Below are 19,870 nucleotides of genomic sequence, written 5' to 3' on the forward strand. Positions count from 1 at the left end.
TTTGTGTTGTGGAGTCATGGCTAGGTCATTTTTGTTGTGGCGTAACAAGACAGCTACGCCACACTGAAGTAGCCGAAAGGCACGCGTAATCTTAAGTAGGCTTGATAGAGGTCTGAAACAGGATACTTATTAATGTTATAAAGAAAAGTATGTAGCTACTAGAACACTTAACTTTTATATCTTCATTGGTTTACAACGTTCTTGGTGATACAAGTGAGACTCTATCTTGAGGTACATGCAATGTTACAAATGGCGCCTTGCTAGGTCGTAGCCATGGACTTAGCTGAAGGCTATTCTAACTGTCTACTCGGCTAATGAGCAATGCATGCAAACTATCTGCTCGGCTAATGAGCGATGCTTCGTCCGTGTAGTCGCTAGCAATGTTGTCTGTACAACTGGGGCGAGTGCTCGTACGTATCTCGAGACCTGCCTTGTGGTGGCGCTCGATCTGCGACCACACAGTGGCGACACGCGGGTCCGACATGTACTAAATGGACCGCGGCCGATTTAAGCTACCACCTAGCAAGTGTGGTGTCTGTCGGTGACAGCACAATTTTCATGTACACTCTTTGACATAAAACTCGACCGGCGGCCCGCCACTTCAGAGGCTAAGTACGCGCCGATGCGACATGGGACAAATAAACTGGCCAACTCGCTAATTCTCTTAAGTCCGGTTATCTGCACAATCTGGCAACACTGTAGACTGTGGCACTTCCTGGAGGAAAACTTATCCCATGATAGAGAAACCATAGGCTGATTATGCCTGTGGTCTAGCGGTAGTGTCCGTTGTTTCTGTTCACAATGTCAGTGGATCGGGAGCAGCTGGCATGAAATATTTTTATAGCCTCTTCTGTCTGAATGCTGAATACGTGAATGTAATGGTAGCGCAGATTCAATCTATTTCGCTTTCTGACACACATCAAAATTTTATCCAGTAACCATTTTGCTGCAGATTTCCTGCAGACTGTCCTCCTCTGGACGCCGTATGCGGCAACGCTCCAGGATCCATTTGCTGGCTACCGGCAGCTGCCGTGGTGACAGCAGTGGCGATGCACTCCCCCGTTCTTTATCAAAAGCGCCTTTTGATGATTTAAAATGCTTTATTATTAAATGTTGCTCCACAGAAAATTTCTACGATTTCCATTCACGCTCGAAAGCAACAGAAACAGACGCCGTGATTAGTAGGCGGGCATTATATTACATTAATCGGCAAGAGTTGAGTATGGCCCGAAATTAATTTTATAGACTGGGACGAAATTAAACCACTTCACTACAATCGACGAATTTATAAATGCTTCATACCTCGTTTCTTTTCCTTTCAAAGTCAACTATTTGTGCAACTTTTGGTCAATGTTCGGATGTTTTCGTCAAGCCAGAGTGAGCGTCCTTGGTGTAAAGTGTATTACTGTTCTTGTTTCATTCCTTATGGTAAGTCTGTGCGATAAACTGTGTGAATACCTTGCAATGTATGCTCTGTAGCAGGGCAGGAACACTGCACATTTGGAGTTCCATGTATGGATTCATGTTGATCGAAAGTGATAGTTAAGATCATCAGATTTAAACCAGAAAAATTTATCGTTTTGGAGGTTTCAGAGAGCGGAAAGGGATTGCTAACGCCGGTGTCAGAAAACGTCTACAGTTAAATGCTATTTCAAAAATTTAGAAGAGAGGAACTATATTAATCAACATGTGCACTTCATAAACAACCTCCAGACATGTTAGACCTATATGACGAACAAAGCTCAAATTTATATCGTTGACAGTCGGTTTGAATCTTTTCAGGATCTATTTTACAGTGAAGCACCTTGGCATTTGGAAAGCAGACATCCATGGTATTAACATAATTTAGTAAGTCGAAATCGGATGAAGATTGATGTTTAAAGGCATTCTTCAGATTTCGTTCAAGGAATTTTTACTAGCAACTCCATTAATTAAAATGGAAAATAAAAGGTTGTATTTGGCGGCTTCCACCGATATTGGAACTACTATGTCATATAGTATGAGCACGGCAACGGACAAGGGAACCTCTGAGCTAACGACACACTGGCGGCAACAGGTGGACTATGGTCGCTGCGATGTTGCCTGAGCCTCAAAACGCAACCTTAAACACACAAACAGGTGTTACTTATGTGAAGAACGCCTTTCTTGGAGTCCAGAAATTAAATATACTTTCATAGTGTCTCATCTTACAGTGGATTATATCGTATGAGTCTTCGATGTGGAAAACGAATGTCAAGTGAATTTAGCGAGGTAATGCCGACCTACACCCGGAAGTAAATGCACTATCACAGTGTTGACAAATGCTTGCTACGTCGCTGCCAACTCTCAGCTCTTTAGCGAAATGCTTGTCGTGATTGTCCAATACGGTTCTTCAGAGTGGAGATGTGCGCGCACGTTTGGTTTTTATGCGGCATTCTCCCCTTACAGTTTCTGACGTTGCCTTTGAGACATTCAATTATCATTAATCCAGAATGATACAAATTTCAACTTCCAGCCTGGAAGAAAGCTGTTGACACCGACATTATATCATTTCAACGTAGGGAAAGCAAAACGGATGATTCAGTGTTTCTCATTCAGCATAAAGCATGTGAGATAATTTTCCGTAACATTATAATCATCTAAAAATACAAACGAAGTAAAAATACATCGGAAGCTCATTTGAATTGAACATAATGCAAGATATCAAACGCTTTGCACCTCGATGTCGAATGTGTCCACGTGCAATCTTTTGCTGCAACATATAGAATGTCATGATTACCACGAGAATGAAGAAATATGTTGGTAGGGGTGGAAGAAAGAAGACACGCAGTCAACAAATATTCGATTGCTCATGGCATTAATTTCATTTGAGATGTAAGTAGAGGTAAAGCGGGATATTACTTTCATTAACACGAAAGATATGCCGCACATATTGATAACGAGGAAGTCTGCGTCTTCATAGTTTCCTTCTTGAAATCTGTATGCTCTATTACATACTAAGTAGCCTGATCATTGTTTCAGTAATGTTACCCTCTTGTTTGACCTCGTAACGATGAACAGATTCCAAATGCATGTCTCTGCATGAAAGAAGTAGTTCGAATCCTTCCTGCGTTGTTTTCTGAGTTATATTGCTTGGAATTCCTGAAGCAGACCACTGTGCCTCCCCCCCTCTTAGGTTAGGTCTCAAAACGAAACCACTTTTTATCCAATGTCATAATTTATTCAGACAGCATCAGCACAAGACTATCAAACAAAGCCTTCCATTTACAGTTGCAACACTCTAACCAGCAGCTGACCCAAGGGTAACCCACGGTCATGGTCCGAAATTCGCAGCTCTCTGCTACTGTGGCAAAGTCCGTTCTGCACTTTCGATTCCGCAGCACCATTTTATCTGGTAACACTGTGTAGTTGCAGAGTTGCGCCAGCATGTCTGTCCTCACACTGTCAACTTTATGTATCTCACTTCTCCTGTAGCGTTGATCAAAAATGGTTCAAATGGCTCTGAGCACTATGGGACTTAACATCTGAGGTCATCAGTCCCCTAGAACTTAGAACTACTTAAACCTAACTAACCTAAGTACAACACACCCAGCCATGCCCGAGGCAGGGTTCGAACCTGCGACCGTAGCGGTCGTGCGGTTCCCAGACTGTAGCGCCTAGAACCGCTCGGCCACTTTGTTCAGCCGATAGAGAAATAATTCCTTCATTTATTTAGGAATGGTTCGAAATGGAAGGTGTAATTTTACTATTATAAAAACTAGCCTGGATTGAGTTGATTAGTTCCAATTTTTGAATACATTACAGCCCAATAATCAATACAAATGGAATAAAATAGGAATGTAACGTCTGGAAATGAGTAAGTGAGGGCGTCCTTTGTCTACATATATGCTTCGAATATAGGGTATTAAAAACAAGTAGTCCATATTTCGAGAGCTGATAGGATGGACAGAAACAAGACAAAAATATCCAGTAAACAAGAGCAATCAGTCTGGAATGAATATCTTAAGAGCAATGAGCATTTCTTCACCTTTACCACTGTGAAACACATCTGTTGTTCTACTTAAAACACTTCTCTTGTACTGAAGAAGTGCGTGTAGCTCTTACAATATGCACTTTGTCTTGTTTTAGTCCATACTGCCGACTCACGAAGTATGGAATACCACTTTCCTTAACACCGTGTGTATATGTATTACAGAAGCAATGCAAACAACGGAACAGTTAACATTAACAGTTAAATTCAATTGTGAAAAGATACACTGCATCACATTTGTTAACAATTTCGTAATAGTTCCATATTTTGAAGCAAAATGAACAACATTTTGCAGGTATTATCCGAAAATCGAGAAAATAACAACACTGGAATGTAAGAGCGTTGCCGCATACGGTGTCCAGAGGAGGACAGTCTGCAGGAAATCTGCAGCAAAATGGTTACTGGATAAAATTTTGATATCGGTGTGTCAGAAAGCGAAATAAATTGAATCTGCGCTACCATTACATTCACGTCTTCAGCATTCGGACAGAAGAGGCTATAAAAATATTTCATGCCAGCTGCTCCCGATCCACTGACATATTCAATAGAAACCACAGATGCTACCGCTAGACCACAGGCGTAATCAGCCTATGGTTTCTCTATCATGGGATAAGTTTTCCTCCAGGAAGTGCCGCAGTCTACAGTGTTGCCAGATTGTGCAGATAACCGGACTTAGAAAATTAGCGAGTTGGCCAGTTTATTTGTCCCATGTTGCGATCGGCATGGACTTAGCCTCTGAAGCGGCCAGCCGCCAGTCGAGCTTTATGTCAAAGAGTGTACATCTCAGTGAGATTAATCCAAAGATTCAGTTCAGTGTGGAGGAGGAGATGGCATACAACAAATTACATTTCCATGATGTGCTAATCTTCAAGAAAGATAATGGTAGCTTTGGCCACATGGTATATTGCTGCACACAGGTGTGACCTACGCAGAGATTAAAGTCGCCACCCACAGCAGATGGGAGGTGTTATCAAAACATTAGGTGGCATCCAGGTACATATGTGAACCAGAGCTGCTAGATGTGGAGTTGGAATATCTGACCAATGTGTTGCTGAAGAATGGGTGTTTGTCTGCTGGGATAAAAAGAGCATTAAAACAGCCACGACAAGATCATAATGATGTACAGGTGTCTGCAGAGCATTTGGTTTTCCTGTTGTTCATTAAAGACATAACTGACCACATACAAGATGCTGATGATATATATCATCACTGTAATCTTCAAACTCACTTGACAGATACAGGAACACCTAATGTTGGCCAGGGATGCTTGCAAACCACTGTAATAAGCAGGAATTTATGAGATACTGTGTAGTTGTAGATACATGTTTGTGGATACTACTAAAAAAATGGTCAAAAAATAACAGGAAGAGCACAAGGGCAATTATAGGTGGGGAGAAATTGACAGATTAGCTGTTGCAGAACATGCTTTGCAGCCAGAAGACCAGTGGGTTCAATTTAATAAGATTTAGGTCCTGACAGTCATAAGCAGATACTATAAAAAGCTACACAGGGAGGTCATAGAGATTACCGAACACTTCAGTAACTTTAATCTGAATGAGGAGGGTTTGACACTACACAGTATCTGGATCCCAGTGCTGGAGAAATGGGTACCAGTCTTCCACCATGGGGTGACAGCAATACTGGATGACAACAACTGACAGTGGCTAACTGCACTCAAGTTTTCAAAGCATGGTGCTGTAGCACAAGGAAACAGTGTGTGCGTCAGACCTTCAAAAAAGCTAAAACTCTTCTTGGAGTTGTCATCTGCAGGCAGGGACAAACATTGTGTTTCAAGAAGAAATTCATCTGGCTACAGGTAATGTCCCAGAGTATTTTAATAAATCTGAGCTCACAGGACTGAGCATTTTGAAGAAATATGCAGATCTATGTGGGGCTGAGGTCTTCACAAGTAAGCCCTGTTTTAACTTATGAAGTAATAACAGATAAGTATTGATTTGAAAAGAAACTGGAACCTGATGTCATGTGTGTAGTAAAGGGGTGCTTTCATTTAAGGGAGTGTCTGTGAGTAGAATAATCTATGTGTGTGTCAGTACAAAAAACTTGTAGTGACTGATTACTTAGGCTCCACATTAGACTCCATTTGTATAGTGGTGGATTTTTTTGAGGTTAAGGTTGTTAATTTGTTAATTATCATGTAGATGCACTTGAATAAGGCATTTGCAGACTATTGTGAAAAGGATAGATTGCTACTCACCATATAGAGGATGTTTTGAGCTGCAGACAGACACTACAAAAAGACTATTTAACATGTTAAATTGTGATCAGAAAGCTAATGTGTTTTAGTAGTCATTTCGTTGTGCCCGTCTGTGATTTAACATATCCAACTATTTCCAACCAATAGCTCAAAACATAGTATTAATACTAGGAATAAGAACAATCTACATAATGACCTAAAATCACATGTCTTTTCCAAAAAGGATCCAATATTCAGGAACACACATTTTCAATAAATTGCCAGCAACCATTAAGAAATTGGTATCAGATAAAGCACAGTTTAGAGTTTGAAAGACTTTTTGATAGGCAACTCCTTCCTCTCTATAGAAGGATATCTTGATGAGGACTGTTAGACTAGCTTAAGTAAAATGTCTGTTAGATTTCAGTTTTGACAGCACTTGGTTACAACAGACAAGATTAGGTATTTTGTGTATAGTAAATTTATTAAAAGTTGCATTACTTGGTTTCATTCTCACATTGTATTAATTCTGTAAATATTAGCTGTTCCAGTTTGCTGTAATGTATTCACATATTTTGACAATATCCTGACAAATCATTAGGGAAGTGAGTATTATATTTAAATGTTTTATATTTTTTTGTATTATACTTTCTGACTTGTTCTACATCCACGAGGATCCTCTAATTTCTGTGTCTATGGAATGTAAACTGAATCTAATCTAAACTAATATGCTGTGTGATGAGTAGCAATCCCTCCTTTCGTGATATTCTTGTTATTCCTTCCTGCATTTTCTGTTGTTGCGTTTGCAGAATAATACCGAGCGAGGTGGCGCAGTGGTTAGACACTGGACTCGCATTCGGGAGGACGATGGTTCAATCCCGCGTCCGGCCATCCTGATTTAGGTTTTCCGTGATTTCCCTAAATCACTCCAGGCAAATGCCGGGATGGTTCCTCTGAAAGGGCACGGCCGACTTCCTTCCCCATCCTTCCCTAATTCGATGAGACCGATGACCACGCTGTCTGGTCTCCTTACCCAAACAACCACCCAACCACCACCACTGCAGAATAATAATAAATAAAGAGATTTGGTATGCCAGCTGTAGGAATGTAAACAGATTTATAAACAGATTCTAACACACATTTATTTTCACAAAGAAAAGGCGTTTTGGACCATGACTGTTAAGCTCAGTTACTCTTTGCAAATCAGTCTTGCAAAATAATTGTCTTTGCACCACTACTAATGAAATAATAATTAAAGTCTCCCAGGGTATTTTTTACTTATAGTTACTAAGAAGAAAACAGAACATTGGTATAACAGAAATGCATCAGTGTTTGTCATTACCAGGTGGTGTGTTCGGTAAGCAGGTGATGAGGACTTGAGAAGCTGCATACTTGGGACAAGAACATGTTAGCAGGCAACAGGTTTGTGGTCAGTGGCATGTTTGCTTGTGGTCCAGGCAGGAATGAACTTCCAGCATTAGCGGCCTCCAAGCTGTCCCATCAAGGCTAGCATTGAAGTATTTATCGTGAAGTTTAGCAGTGAAGTGTCTGCTGTCTCTACTCTGTAGTCTTGGACTAAGGCTCTACCCTAGGACGATCTCTCTTCTAGTGTTCCCCAAAGGTTTGTATGGGCTTGTCCATGTATTTGATTGACCAACTGATGTTTTTCTTTTCACCAATAGAATTATTTTAAAAACAACTTTCATAGATGTTGTATTCTGCCCTCTGCATTCTACACAAAAAGGCCACACATGCTCACCAAGAATGTCTTTCTCAGAAGATATTCTTTCATTATATCAAGGTGTGCATTCTCAGCTACCTGCCAAAGAACCAAATCCTGTGACCATGTCCTTTTGTCATCTTTACATTTGAAAATCAGTGTTAGTTTGTCGGAAAGCTTGGGAATGTTATCAGTTTTGTTCGTATCCCTCTTGATGACTCAACGCCTTGACCGTATGGCGAGTTTTACCTTCAGGATGTATTTATGCTACCACATCAATGCTCGCCGGCATTGGGTTGCAATGATAAAAAAAAATACTGAACCTTAACTGCACGTATCGCTGCTTGCCATGGTTATCACCACATGATTATGTCAAACTGGTTTGTGTTTCACACTGTGACCATCACTACGTCTCATAAAGCGTTAAGCCGTGCTTGGCTATTCCACGATTACTCTGGCAGTGCTGTGTTTCACTGTTTCTCATCACACCGATTCTTGGAAAGCGTACGTCTACGTCTCAGTCTACACCTAAACACCACAAACGACTGTGACGTGCATGGCATTGGACCATATATAAGGAATGGAGCATGGAAAAAATGACTTCTTAAATATCATTATGCAAGCTGTAATTAGATTAATCATACCTTCACGAACAGTGTGAGATCAATAGGTAAGGAGCTGTAGTAACTCCTAGATTCTTCATTTAATAGTGATACTTGAAATGTTGTAAGTGCTCTTTTGATAGTTAGTTTTTATGCATCAGGTTTTTATGCATCAGGTTTTTATGCATTTTGATGTTGATTTCTCATTATCAAACATGGGACCAGTGTTACTGCTCTTCATTGTTTACTTTCAATCTCTGCCAATAGTCTTCTTTGGTCTGGACTCGCATTCGGGAGGACGACAGTTCAATCCCGTGTCCGGCCATCCTGATTTAGGTTTTCCGTGATTTCCCTAACTCGCTCCAGGCAAATGCCGGGATGGTTCCTTTCAAAGGGCACGGCCGACTTTCTTCCCCATCCTTCCCTAATCTGATGAGACCGATGACCTCGCTGTCTGGTCTCCTTCCCCCAACAAACCATCCAACCATCTTATTTGGTATGGATCCCACACACTTGAGCTATATTTAGGATGAGTCACATGAGTGTTTTATAGGCAGTCTCCTTTGTAGATTGACTGTTTTCCCAGCATCGTACAAATGAAATCACTATATGAGGACAGTAATGTTTTGAGATTTACAAGTGATGATTTTAAAGAGGCACACATTTCGGCCATTTGTGGATGGAAAGCTATCTGGGACCAAAGGCATATGGATCATCATAACCGCTTCATTAGCTGTAATAATGTTTGGAAATTTGTTCCTCTGTTTCTCCTTACTTGTTGTTTTCTTTTTTTCATTAGAATATCAGCACAAAAATTTACATGTGTCAGATGGAGTATATGAAGTAGATGTGGATAAGAATGGACAAAATACTACCTCAGGAGGGGTAGGTTTATGAATTTCTCTTATACAGGAATTGTGTTAATAATTTTGGGATTGAATCTTCATATCTAAAACTATTCTGGCTCAATAATAATTCAAATAAACTGGAAAATATGTTGAGGCATTCATAACTGTCTGAAAAAGTGATCTGGATAATTTTTGAATTGTTGTTAGAACTTCTGAAGTAACTGCTCGCTACTGTGGATGGTCTACATTTAGAGTGCATCCATACCCCTTCTTTTTTCTCATTTCAATGACAACATTTTTGGCATGAATGAACCACTACTGTTCTCATCAGATGATTCATAGAGCATGGTTTTTTGCTTCACACACTTCATGTAATCCACTCAACAAATACCATGAATTGCTGCAGGGTAAAGCTTCCCAGTGCGAAGTGAGATGCCTGTGTGACTATTGAGCAGTGATGTTACAATGGTGAGGCTTAAGTGTAAATGTAACAGGGCTCTCAGCAGCAGTGAGATGTGATGTTCCAGCAGCAAGCTGCCACCATAAAAGTAACTTTACTCCTTTCATTATTTGTATTCCACTAAAGAGTTTACATTACCATATCACATTTTTATATTTACATTTATTCAAACCTTCATATTTAAATTCATTCCCACCTTCTAATTCATTTTATTGCTATTTCTCTGTGATTTTCTCAATTTCTTGATACTTTCTATTAACACAAAACAATACAAACATTCTGGCATTGTGTTCTATTCTATTGGCCATTTAATCATTAACAAATTTTATCATATTCTGAGACGGATCATTCCTATACTGGCACTGTCTCGGTCAGACTTTATACTTTGTCTGGAATTGCTTGTTTTGTCTCTGCACATCTCTCTTTTACAGTGACCATTGTGGTCATTATTGCAGACAAATCTTCATGTACCATTATGTTTGCCTTGGAGTGCATAAGCCAGAAAATGTAACATTATAGCATTGCACCAATCTTGACCAGACATCTTTAAGTCTAGATGACCTGCAAGAATGAGTAAGTTTGAGGCATTAAGTGGCCAAAGTCAGCCTTGAATGTGCTTCATACTTTCCATGAAATATTTTAAGTGTTACAGCGGTTTGCATGAAATGCTCCAGTTTGTTCCTGAGGACTTCTCCTTAAAATCTTGGTACACTGTATTATTTGTGAGACTGCCAACCGTGTGCATTATTCACTGTCTAAAATTGCCAAATTACCATCATCCTCTATTCCTCATTGATTCCTTCAGTAAAAAAATATGCCTAGAGACCTCTTAGGAACACTTTTGGATTGACATTTCTGTTACACTGGTATCTCGGCAGAAGCATTTCAGCTGCTGACGTGTGGAGAAGTGTGTACCTATTTTCAAGACTGTGGTTACCATTTGTTCAGAATACTATCTTTTATCACAGATGTCTCCTGTTTCTGGCTTCTGATCACCTTATTTCATGCTACATTAATTAGTGCAAAAGCATTGTTCAGTTGACTTACATTGGCTGCAGTTTGCATATTTATATCACTTGCTTCTGTCATCACCCTCTACCCTTTTCAACTCCCAAGATGTGCTCACTTTCTCATCATTGGATTTGCTTTATTCCGAACATGCCTTTTGGAAGCTGGTGGTGGTGGTGGTGGTGGTGGTGGTGGTTGTTTCCAGAATGAAGACTGGTTTGCTTCAGTCCTCCATGCTAGTTTATAATGTCCAACCCATGTGCTTCACCCTGACAACATATTTCCTCATGTATAAATTGCGTACTTTCATGCATTCTATAATTTTGGTGCAGTTATGGTATAATGGTGACCAAGATAAAATTGATCATGCTTGGTTGTATGACCTGTAATTGATATTATTCTTAAATCATGAGGATGGTGTGTTCTTGACCTAAACTGGTAGTTTAATAAAGAAGGGTCATACAATTATTGTCATATCATGATTTTCTAAAACACTTGTGTTCATTTCTGTGCAACAATGATAATTATTAGGTTAATGACAAAGTCTCCAAAATAGTGTTTTCTTTTTATATGTACTATTCTAATATGAATGATGATAAGAAAAGTTATGATTATTGTTGTTGTCTGTCAAATACTGGATTTGTAATTACTTATATCATTCCACATGTCAGCAACAAAATCTCAGCATATATCCACAGAATATGTACAAACTTTAATAGTAATTTTTTGTGGTTTATGAAAATTGGCCAAAATTTGCCCATTCTGTGTCCAGAATTGCAGAGGAATGTTGATGAACCAATGGTGTTGAGTGTTGTTGGAAACAAAATTGATCTGTCAGATGGGAGGAAGGTATCTAAAGAAGAGGCCTCAGCATATGCAGAGTCTATAGGTGCGCGGTACTTTGAGTCATCTGCTTTACAGGATGAAGGTAATATTTTGTAAAATTTTCACTACATTAAATTACTTGTAATCCAAATAATTATAAATAAGTTGCCCAAATTTATTTAAATATCTTAATTTACAGTAATCATTCTTGAAATTGGCAATGCTTTCTTATATTCTATTAATTGTAATACATGATTCTTCTAATTTTTAAAATTTTTGTGCAATAATGTAGGAAAAGTACAAAACTGCAGTTTTAAATTTTCTAGGTCAAAATGTGAGTTGCATGTTGAGAAATATACATGTTGAGAATTTTCCACAAATTTCTATTTGTCCCTTCAAAATTTCAGAATAAAATTTTAATAAAATATTTCATAGTCACATAAGACATTCCTGAAAATTTTGGTTTGCATAAAAAGAATATACACTGCTACCCACCATCTGCTGCTGAGAACACACATTAAAGAATTTTAAGTTTGTTAAGTTTGTTTGTAAAATAACTCATAAATATTAATATTGCTAATCAAATTGTTTAAACTATCAACTACATTGTTTCAAAGGGAAGTGAGGGAGGACAGTGACGTGGTACAATACGTAGTTAATTGTTCATGGATTGCTTTCTTAGCTTTTTAATGTCCCATGGCAGAGTCTCTCTCAATGCATACATAGAATTTATAATGTTGTTAGCACTTTTAAGACTGAGAAAGTCTTATTAGATCTCATGCATAGGTATCAGGCATGCAGTTTTTGGGCTTACACTGTTGTGGTGTGATATCAGACAGTTGTAACACTTGTGCCATCATTGTCAGTTTATAGGTACTATCCATCTTCTAAAAACTTTCAGTTAGTACTTCAGATACACAAATAATTCCATGCTTTTGCAATATAACTTCATATGCCCAGGCTAAGGTAGTTGAGCACAGAACTATTGAACATGTTGTCTGCAGTTCAGTGAAAGTCAATGTTCAACCTTATGTCATTATACTTGGACAGTATCCTCAGGACTGGTTCTCTTAGAAATGAGAAAAAATGAGATAATAAGTACATAGTTTTTCATATTAGTCTGTTATGTGTTTTTTTCATTTCTGGTTTGTTTCCAGCAGACATTGTGATTTTAAACATTTTTGTGTTTGTTTGTATATGAAAATTAACTACCACATGAGCCAACCCAAAACTTTGTTAATCAGTAAGCTATAACACACTTTTGACATAAAACAGACTTTGTGTACTTCCATGAAAGGATGGAAATCTGTCAGTCTAGGTACACAAAGAAATTCTATTAAATTATTTGCTATCTCACAGCAATAAATCAGACTGTGTATTTGAAAAAGTGCTGCAGGGACACACAATGATCAGTCTTATGATGGCTGTCTGTCATGGTAGTAATGCAGTGATCGCATTGTGAAATACTTGACAACTTTCTACTAGCAATAAACATTGGTTATGTCTTGCAGTGTGCTTAATGATACCACTTGCATTAGGGTCATTCCATGTCAAGTCACCCTGGCCTTGACACCAACCATGTCAGATTTTGATGAAACTTGGTACAATTACTTCTTTTATCATCCTGAAAGCACTTGTAAAATTTTTTTGCTCTATCTCTTACAGTTTTTTTTTATAAATTTTTAAAGTTTTTAGATTTGGCTTTGTTTCAGCAGTCAGAAATTGTAACTTAAACGTGTCCTCACAACTAAAAAAATTTGTATATTAAAGAATACTCAAGATATCAGTATGAAATTTTGGAATAAGTTTGTGTATTATATCTAAATGTTAAAAAAATTACCATAAAGATATATTAAATTCTTCCAAATGAAAAAAAATTTATAAGGGTTTTTTTTTTTTTTTTTTTTTTTTTTTTTTTAGCTAACGGATGTTTAGTTTTACAAAAACTGCAATATCTAGAGTCTCAGACCTGATAGAAAGCTCAAATTTGTTTTAAAATACTCTTAATTGTATAGGCTATTAGATAAAAGAAAAATTATGTTGGCTTTTTAACCTGTTTAATAGTTATCTAATTTTTAAAGTAACATTAATTATATTTTAAAAATAAAAAATGCCAAGTGACTTAGACACCGAAAATAAGTTTTTGTCTTCTTGGAGTAACAATGTACACTTGGATTTTGTATTGTTACTCCTGTGTTTTGAAGTAAAAAAATTATTACAGTGTTAAATAGTGCTTGGATAGTATTTTATTAAGTTTATTCGAACTCTTAGTAAGTACTGTTGCTTAGTTTACAGAGATTCTTTTCCAATATCCTACAAAAGTAACCAGAACAGTAATCAGACCAAAAGTGAAATCAGTATGTCAGATATTCAAACCTGTAGTGTAGGGTTATTTAAAAAATCTGACTGTTTCCAAACAACCTACACACCTTCAAAAAAGTTACAACCGGTATCAGAATTGAGTGAGGAAGAAAAAGATTTGATCCACTTACGATCTGGAATTAATCTGTGTGAATTTAAGAATATATGTTCACACCACAGCCACTACTTTTTAAATGTTTTTGAAAAGTATCAAGCAACATGTGTAGACCCACTAAAAAAAAACAAAAAGCCCATCAAAAAATCGTTGAGAAGTGTAGGCTTGGATCTTTCTAAACAATTACTGACAAAAAATATTAGCATAAAACCTGGACAAAAGCTTTGCTCAACATGCCGTAACTTTTGTGAGGAAAAATTAAAGAGTTGAAGTCAATGAAAGTGAAACAGATGATGAAGTCATGGTTGAATTAGAATCATTGGAATCCAGAAATGAATCCCTTGTACAAACAAACATTGCTCTTGATTATTTAGGTTTAACACCGATAAAGCTTCATGGCTTGTCAGAACAAAGTAAAGGGTCTTATTTTAAGAGGAAGGTTAGCAGTATTGAAAAGACTGCAAAAAAGGCAGTTTCAAAAGCATTAAAATATGATGCACCAAGTTCTGATGATGACGAAGAAGATAAAAGTGTGGTTGAGAAAGCAAAGGATTTTGATGTAATGATTTCTCTTATGAAAGAGAAGATTTCATCTGTTGGGAGGTCTAGAAAAATCCAGATTCTGACCTTGGCTCCAGATTCTTGGACTCGAAATAAAGTGATGAAAGAATTTAATGTGAGTGAGTACATGGTGCGACAAGCTAGAAAGCTAAAATCTGAAAAGGGTATTTTGGAAACTCCTGGTCCAAAAAAAGGTAAAACTCTTTCTGAAAATACAGTAAGACTTGTAACAGATTTTTATGAAAAGGATGAAAGTTCCAGAGTGCTACCTGGAACAAAAGACAAAGTGTTCAAAAAAATGTGTACATGCAAAAAACTCATTTTGTGTAACTTGAGAGAACTCTATTATTCTTTCAAATGGGAGAATCCCGAGGTAGAAGTAGGATTTTCAAAATTTTGTTTCTTGAGACCTAAATGGTGTATCCTTGCTGGAGCTGCAGGCACACACACTGTATGTGTATGCAGTATCCACCAGAATGTTAAACTATTACTGGATGCTGTGAAAATTGAAGAATCTTATAAAGACCTAATTAAGGTGCTTGTGTGCAACACAGAAAACCAAAACTGCATGCTACATCATTGCAACAGCTGTCCTGCAAATACTGCACTAACAGAGTGCTTAACTGAAAAACTAAGTGAAGATTATGATTTAGAAGAAGAAATTGTAATCAGTCAGTGGGTTAACACAGACAGGGCAGAAATGATCAAACAGTCTATCAGTGTTGAAGACTACATTTCTTTATTGGTTAGGTCATTGGAAAAGCTCATCCCACACTCGTTTATAGCAAAATCCCAATCAGCAGCCTTTAAAAGATTCAAAGAAGACCCACCACCCAAAACAGCAATTATTGTGATGGATTTCAGTGAAAATTATTCCTTTGTTATACAAAATGAGATCCAAAGTTACCACTGGAATAGAGGTGGTTGTACTCTACACCCAGTTGGAGTTTTTCTAAGAAATGAGGAAAACAATGTTTTTGTTTCCAACCACTGTTTTATTAGTGATGACCAAGAACATGACACTGGTTTTGTTAACTCTGTACAAAAAGAAATTACAAAGTGGCTGTCATTACATCATACTGACATTGACTCAGTTCACTACTTTACAGATGGTTGTGCTGGGCAGTACAAAAATTGAAACAGTTTTTAAAATTTGACTGAACACTTGAGAGACTTTAATTTGAAGGCCCAACACTTTTTTTTCCAACAAGTCATGGGAAGTCAATTTGTGATGGCCTAGGAGGAACTATTAAAAGAATTTTAAGGAAAGCCAGTCTACAGCTTTCAGACAAAGAACAAATAATGACAGCAATCGATGTGTATAAGTTTTGTGAAAAAAATATTGAAAACATTCATTTTGACTTTGACAAAAAAGAAGCTGATTTGCTACGGTTAAAACTAGAAAAACGTTTTTCAGCAACCCGAACCATTCCTGGAACTAGAAGTTTTCATAACTTCAAACCACTTCCAACAAACAACCTTGAAATTAGAAGGACTACAGATAGTGTAAAACCCTCCTTAGTCTTTTCTTTCCATTCTTCTTCTGATTGGGTTCGTGTTGAACCATCCATAAATTGCTATGTGGCTGCAAATTATGATGGTAACTGGTACTTTGGACTGGTAAAAACAATATTCAATGATGAAGAAGATGCAGAAATTCTATTTCTACATCCTTCAGGACCCGCTGCATCATTTTATTGGCCTGAAAGAGAAGATTCCTGCATAGTGTCTTTGAAGCACCTAGTCTGTGTAGTAGACGCACCTCAATCAAGTGGCACTGGGAGAATGTATTACTTCAAAAAAGACTGTATCAAAAGAACTGAAAGCTCTTGGATGAAATGGAAAAACAGTTTGAATCAGCATTAATGTTTATTAAAAAGACAAAATTACTCAAAAAATTCAATGTTTCAAGCAATCAGTTGGGTTATACATAAGTGCCGTAAGTAAATTATCTTTGTACATAATTCTAATGTAATCTACTATAATTAATAAACATGTTAAAAAGCCATCATTATTTTTGTTTTATCAAGTAGCCTATATGTTTAAGAGTAAATTAAAACAAATTTGAGCATTCTATCAGGTCTGAGACTCGAGATATTGCAATTCTTATAAAACAAAACATCCGTTAAAAAAAAAGAAAAAAAATACATATATATTTTTTTTTTCATAGAAAATATTAATATATTTTAATAGCATCATTTTTATCTTCAAATATGTATAATAAATAAACTTGCTGCAAAAATTCATGATGTTATCTAAAAGAGTTTTTAAGATAAGCAAATTTAAAGTTTTGAATACAAATTAAACTAACCATTTCTGAAGGTTCAGAAAACGCAAAACATAAAAACTTTAAAAATTTATAAAAAAAACTGTAAGAGATACAGCAAAAAAAAATTGCAGGTGTTGTCAGGATGGTATTAGAACCATTTGAGCCAAATTTCATGAAAATCTAAGGAGGTGGGTGTAAAATTTATTTTTTATTGGGTGATTTGATATGGAATGACCCATTAGAAACTATAATATAGAGATAATTATTCAACTGGAGATGTTATCTAAATGTTTCTTTTATATTGCGATCAAGACACATTTATAGTGAGCTAACAGAGATTGTGTCTGCTTCACTGGCTATTTCAAGTTTGACAAAGAATAAAAATCGTTCACAAATTGCTTAATGAATGTTATTTTTATATGTAGAAAGGGGAACAAGAATTTCTCCTAATATACAAGTAGCTAAACTTCAAATTTCGTTAAACTATAAACTTGTCTTGGGTTGGCCATTCAAGAGTTCGTTCCATACCTGCTGTCCTTTGAGCAGAGGTGGTGGTGGTGGTGGTGGTGGTGGTGGTGATGATGATGATTCTATAATCTTTTTTTAGTTGTGATGAATGAAAAGTTAGAATAGCTGTATACTTCTCCCATTATGTAGAACAGTTTCTAAGCTCTTTCAGCAATTTTAAATGTTATCAATTGCTTGTATTATTGGGGACACTTTCTCCATATAGTTGCCCAACATTGTCAGTAGCACAGGGTGAATGAGTGAGTGTCTTTCTGGTGCATCATTCTCTTGGATATCGCATCACTTTCATCCATCGCCCTCGGTATCTCAATGTTAATACCTCCTCATTTCATTTATTTAAATTTCATTTATTTAATATTGGATCTTATATTAAGTTGTATTTGAAAGTGAAATGTTACGTTCTGTGTGCCCTTATAAAAGTGGTTGTGATCAGTGTTCTCATCACATTTCACTGTAAGGCATCATGTTTTGTAGTGTATGGCACAGGAACCTTGTTAATATGTGCAGCAATCCTTCAAGTTAATGGAAGACCAGGTTAGTCAGAAACACATTTTCTTCCCTTAATGGTGGTGAGGCACACTGATGACATAAAATATTAATTTTTAAAGTGATTTACTTGTTCACACTAGATCTGAGGGAGACCCAACTTTTTTTTATGCTCCTCTGCATCATGCCTCAGTAGTACACCTGCAGATTTCACAAATGACCTGAAGTGCCCATTTTTGCCTTGGTAAATGACATGTGTGCCAAAATATTTCTTGTAGGTTCAACAGAAAACGTTTACTTCCTGACTTCTGTGTTTGACTACTTTGCTGAGGAATGTTTGAGGAATTGAGAAATTGTCATTATTTTGACTCTGGGACAAAAGATGAAATGTGTATAACTGTAATTACTTAAAATGAAAATTTCATTGCTGTATATACTAAATGAAAGTATTTTTTTAAATTTCAAACTGTCATCTTTTAAGAACAGTGCAACTTGTAAATATTTATAGTTACTTTGCATTTTAAGACCAGCAGAATTGTTAATTTTGGAAAAATGCTTAAAATATATTTGATGCACAGTGTAATGTTTGATGCATTACACTCTTTATAAAATGGGGCTAAATATAAAATGTTTACAGAAAAATAATTAAGTACATGTCCACACTATTGTTCGTTTTAAGGTCAGAAAGTATTACACATTGTGGTGTTCTATTCTTGCACATTAAATTTTGAAGGAAATTAATGGAGATGAATAGGGTTCAGTTCTCATGTACACTTTTAATATACTGTACGTACATTTTTGAGGAAGATTTTTGTTTTTTGTTTCAGGTATTGAGGAAGTATTTTTGAATACGGCAGTGGGTCTCATACGTCTTTGTGAAGACTCCTCATGTTCCAGCCTCAGAGTGTACGACTCCTCAGAAAGAATGAGCCCACGGACCAATGTTTTTCATGATCCTGCTTCTCCACCTTCACCACCAACTGTTACTCAACCGGTAGTTCATACAGATGTGCCTTTTGTACCAGCACAAGCTGAAGTAGAACGTTCTCCTTTCTGTTGTTGAATGGCTTCAGTCATGTTGCATTTTATTGTAATCAAAATGACTGATTCCACATGGTTACCCTAACGTTTCACAAGTACGAAATATTAGTGAAAACTGTGAAGCAAAAAACATTACAAGTATGTTGGTTAATGATTGGAGTAAATATTGAATGGCATAATTATATTACTGTGAATATAATTATCCCCATGACAGGTATTTTGTATAGTGACACAATGATCAATAGGGAAGGAGAATTATTCATGTGTACATGAATTTACATTTACACTTGTATTCCACAAGATACTGTGCAGTGTGTGGTGGTGGTACATACTGTACCAGTATATTGTTGAAGTAGATGAAAATTTGAGTTCTGATGTTTAATTTAGTGTTCATAATATTTTATGAACTTTTGAAGATTCAGTATTGAAAATGCTGTTTGAAACAATATTTTTATAAAATTTAAGAAATACTGCATTTAAAATGCTTTTTTATGACTATTTTATGAGATTACTAGATTGTTACTACATACATAGAGTGAACATTTGCCCGATTGCTGTTTTGATCAGTCTTTAAACATCAACAACAAGTCTTATGATGATAAAACTAGTGCCAGATTTTTTTACAGATATTACAGAAAAGGGATCATAGCTGTTTCTGACAAAATGACATACTTTGAATTCTTACTGCCTGTGATGTTATTATTTGAACTCTTCAGTTTTCCTGTTTGCAGAAACAGACCTGTTATTTGAGAGTGGGCTTTTATCATCACATAATGTTTCAGTGCCTCTTGTAAACAACTATCTAACTTTTTTTTTTTTTTTTTTTTTTTTTTCCCTCCTCAT

At 36.6% G+C, this 19,870-nt stretch overlaps 1 protein-coding gene across 1 annotated transcript in view; it reads left to right on the plus strand.

The window, feature by feature from the left end:
• Positions 1 to 19,143, plus strand: part of LOC124555690 (ras-related protein Rab-31) — a 91,284-nt gene extending 72,141 nt beyond the window's left edge. The window contains exons 4-5 of the mRNA XM_047129692.1: positions 11,614 to 11,769; positions 18,814 to 19,143. Coding sequence (XP_046985648.1) covers positions 11,614 to 11,769; positions 18,814 to 19,049 — 392 coding nt within the window. The 3' untranslated portion in view covers positions 19,050 to 19,143. The remainder of the gene's footprint in view (positions 1 to 11,613; positions 11,770 to 18,813) is intronic.
• Positions 19,144 to 19,870: the final 727 nt, after the last annotated feature.

Source organism: Schistocerca americana, chromosome X (genome assembly GCF_021461395.2).
Source record: "Schistocerca americana isolate TAMUIC-IGC-003095 chromosome X, iqSchAmer2.1, whole genome shotgun sequence".
Classification (NCBI taxonomy): Eukaryota; Metazoa; Arthropoda; class Insecta; order Orthoptera; family Acrididae; genus Schistocerca; species Schistocerca americana.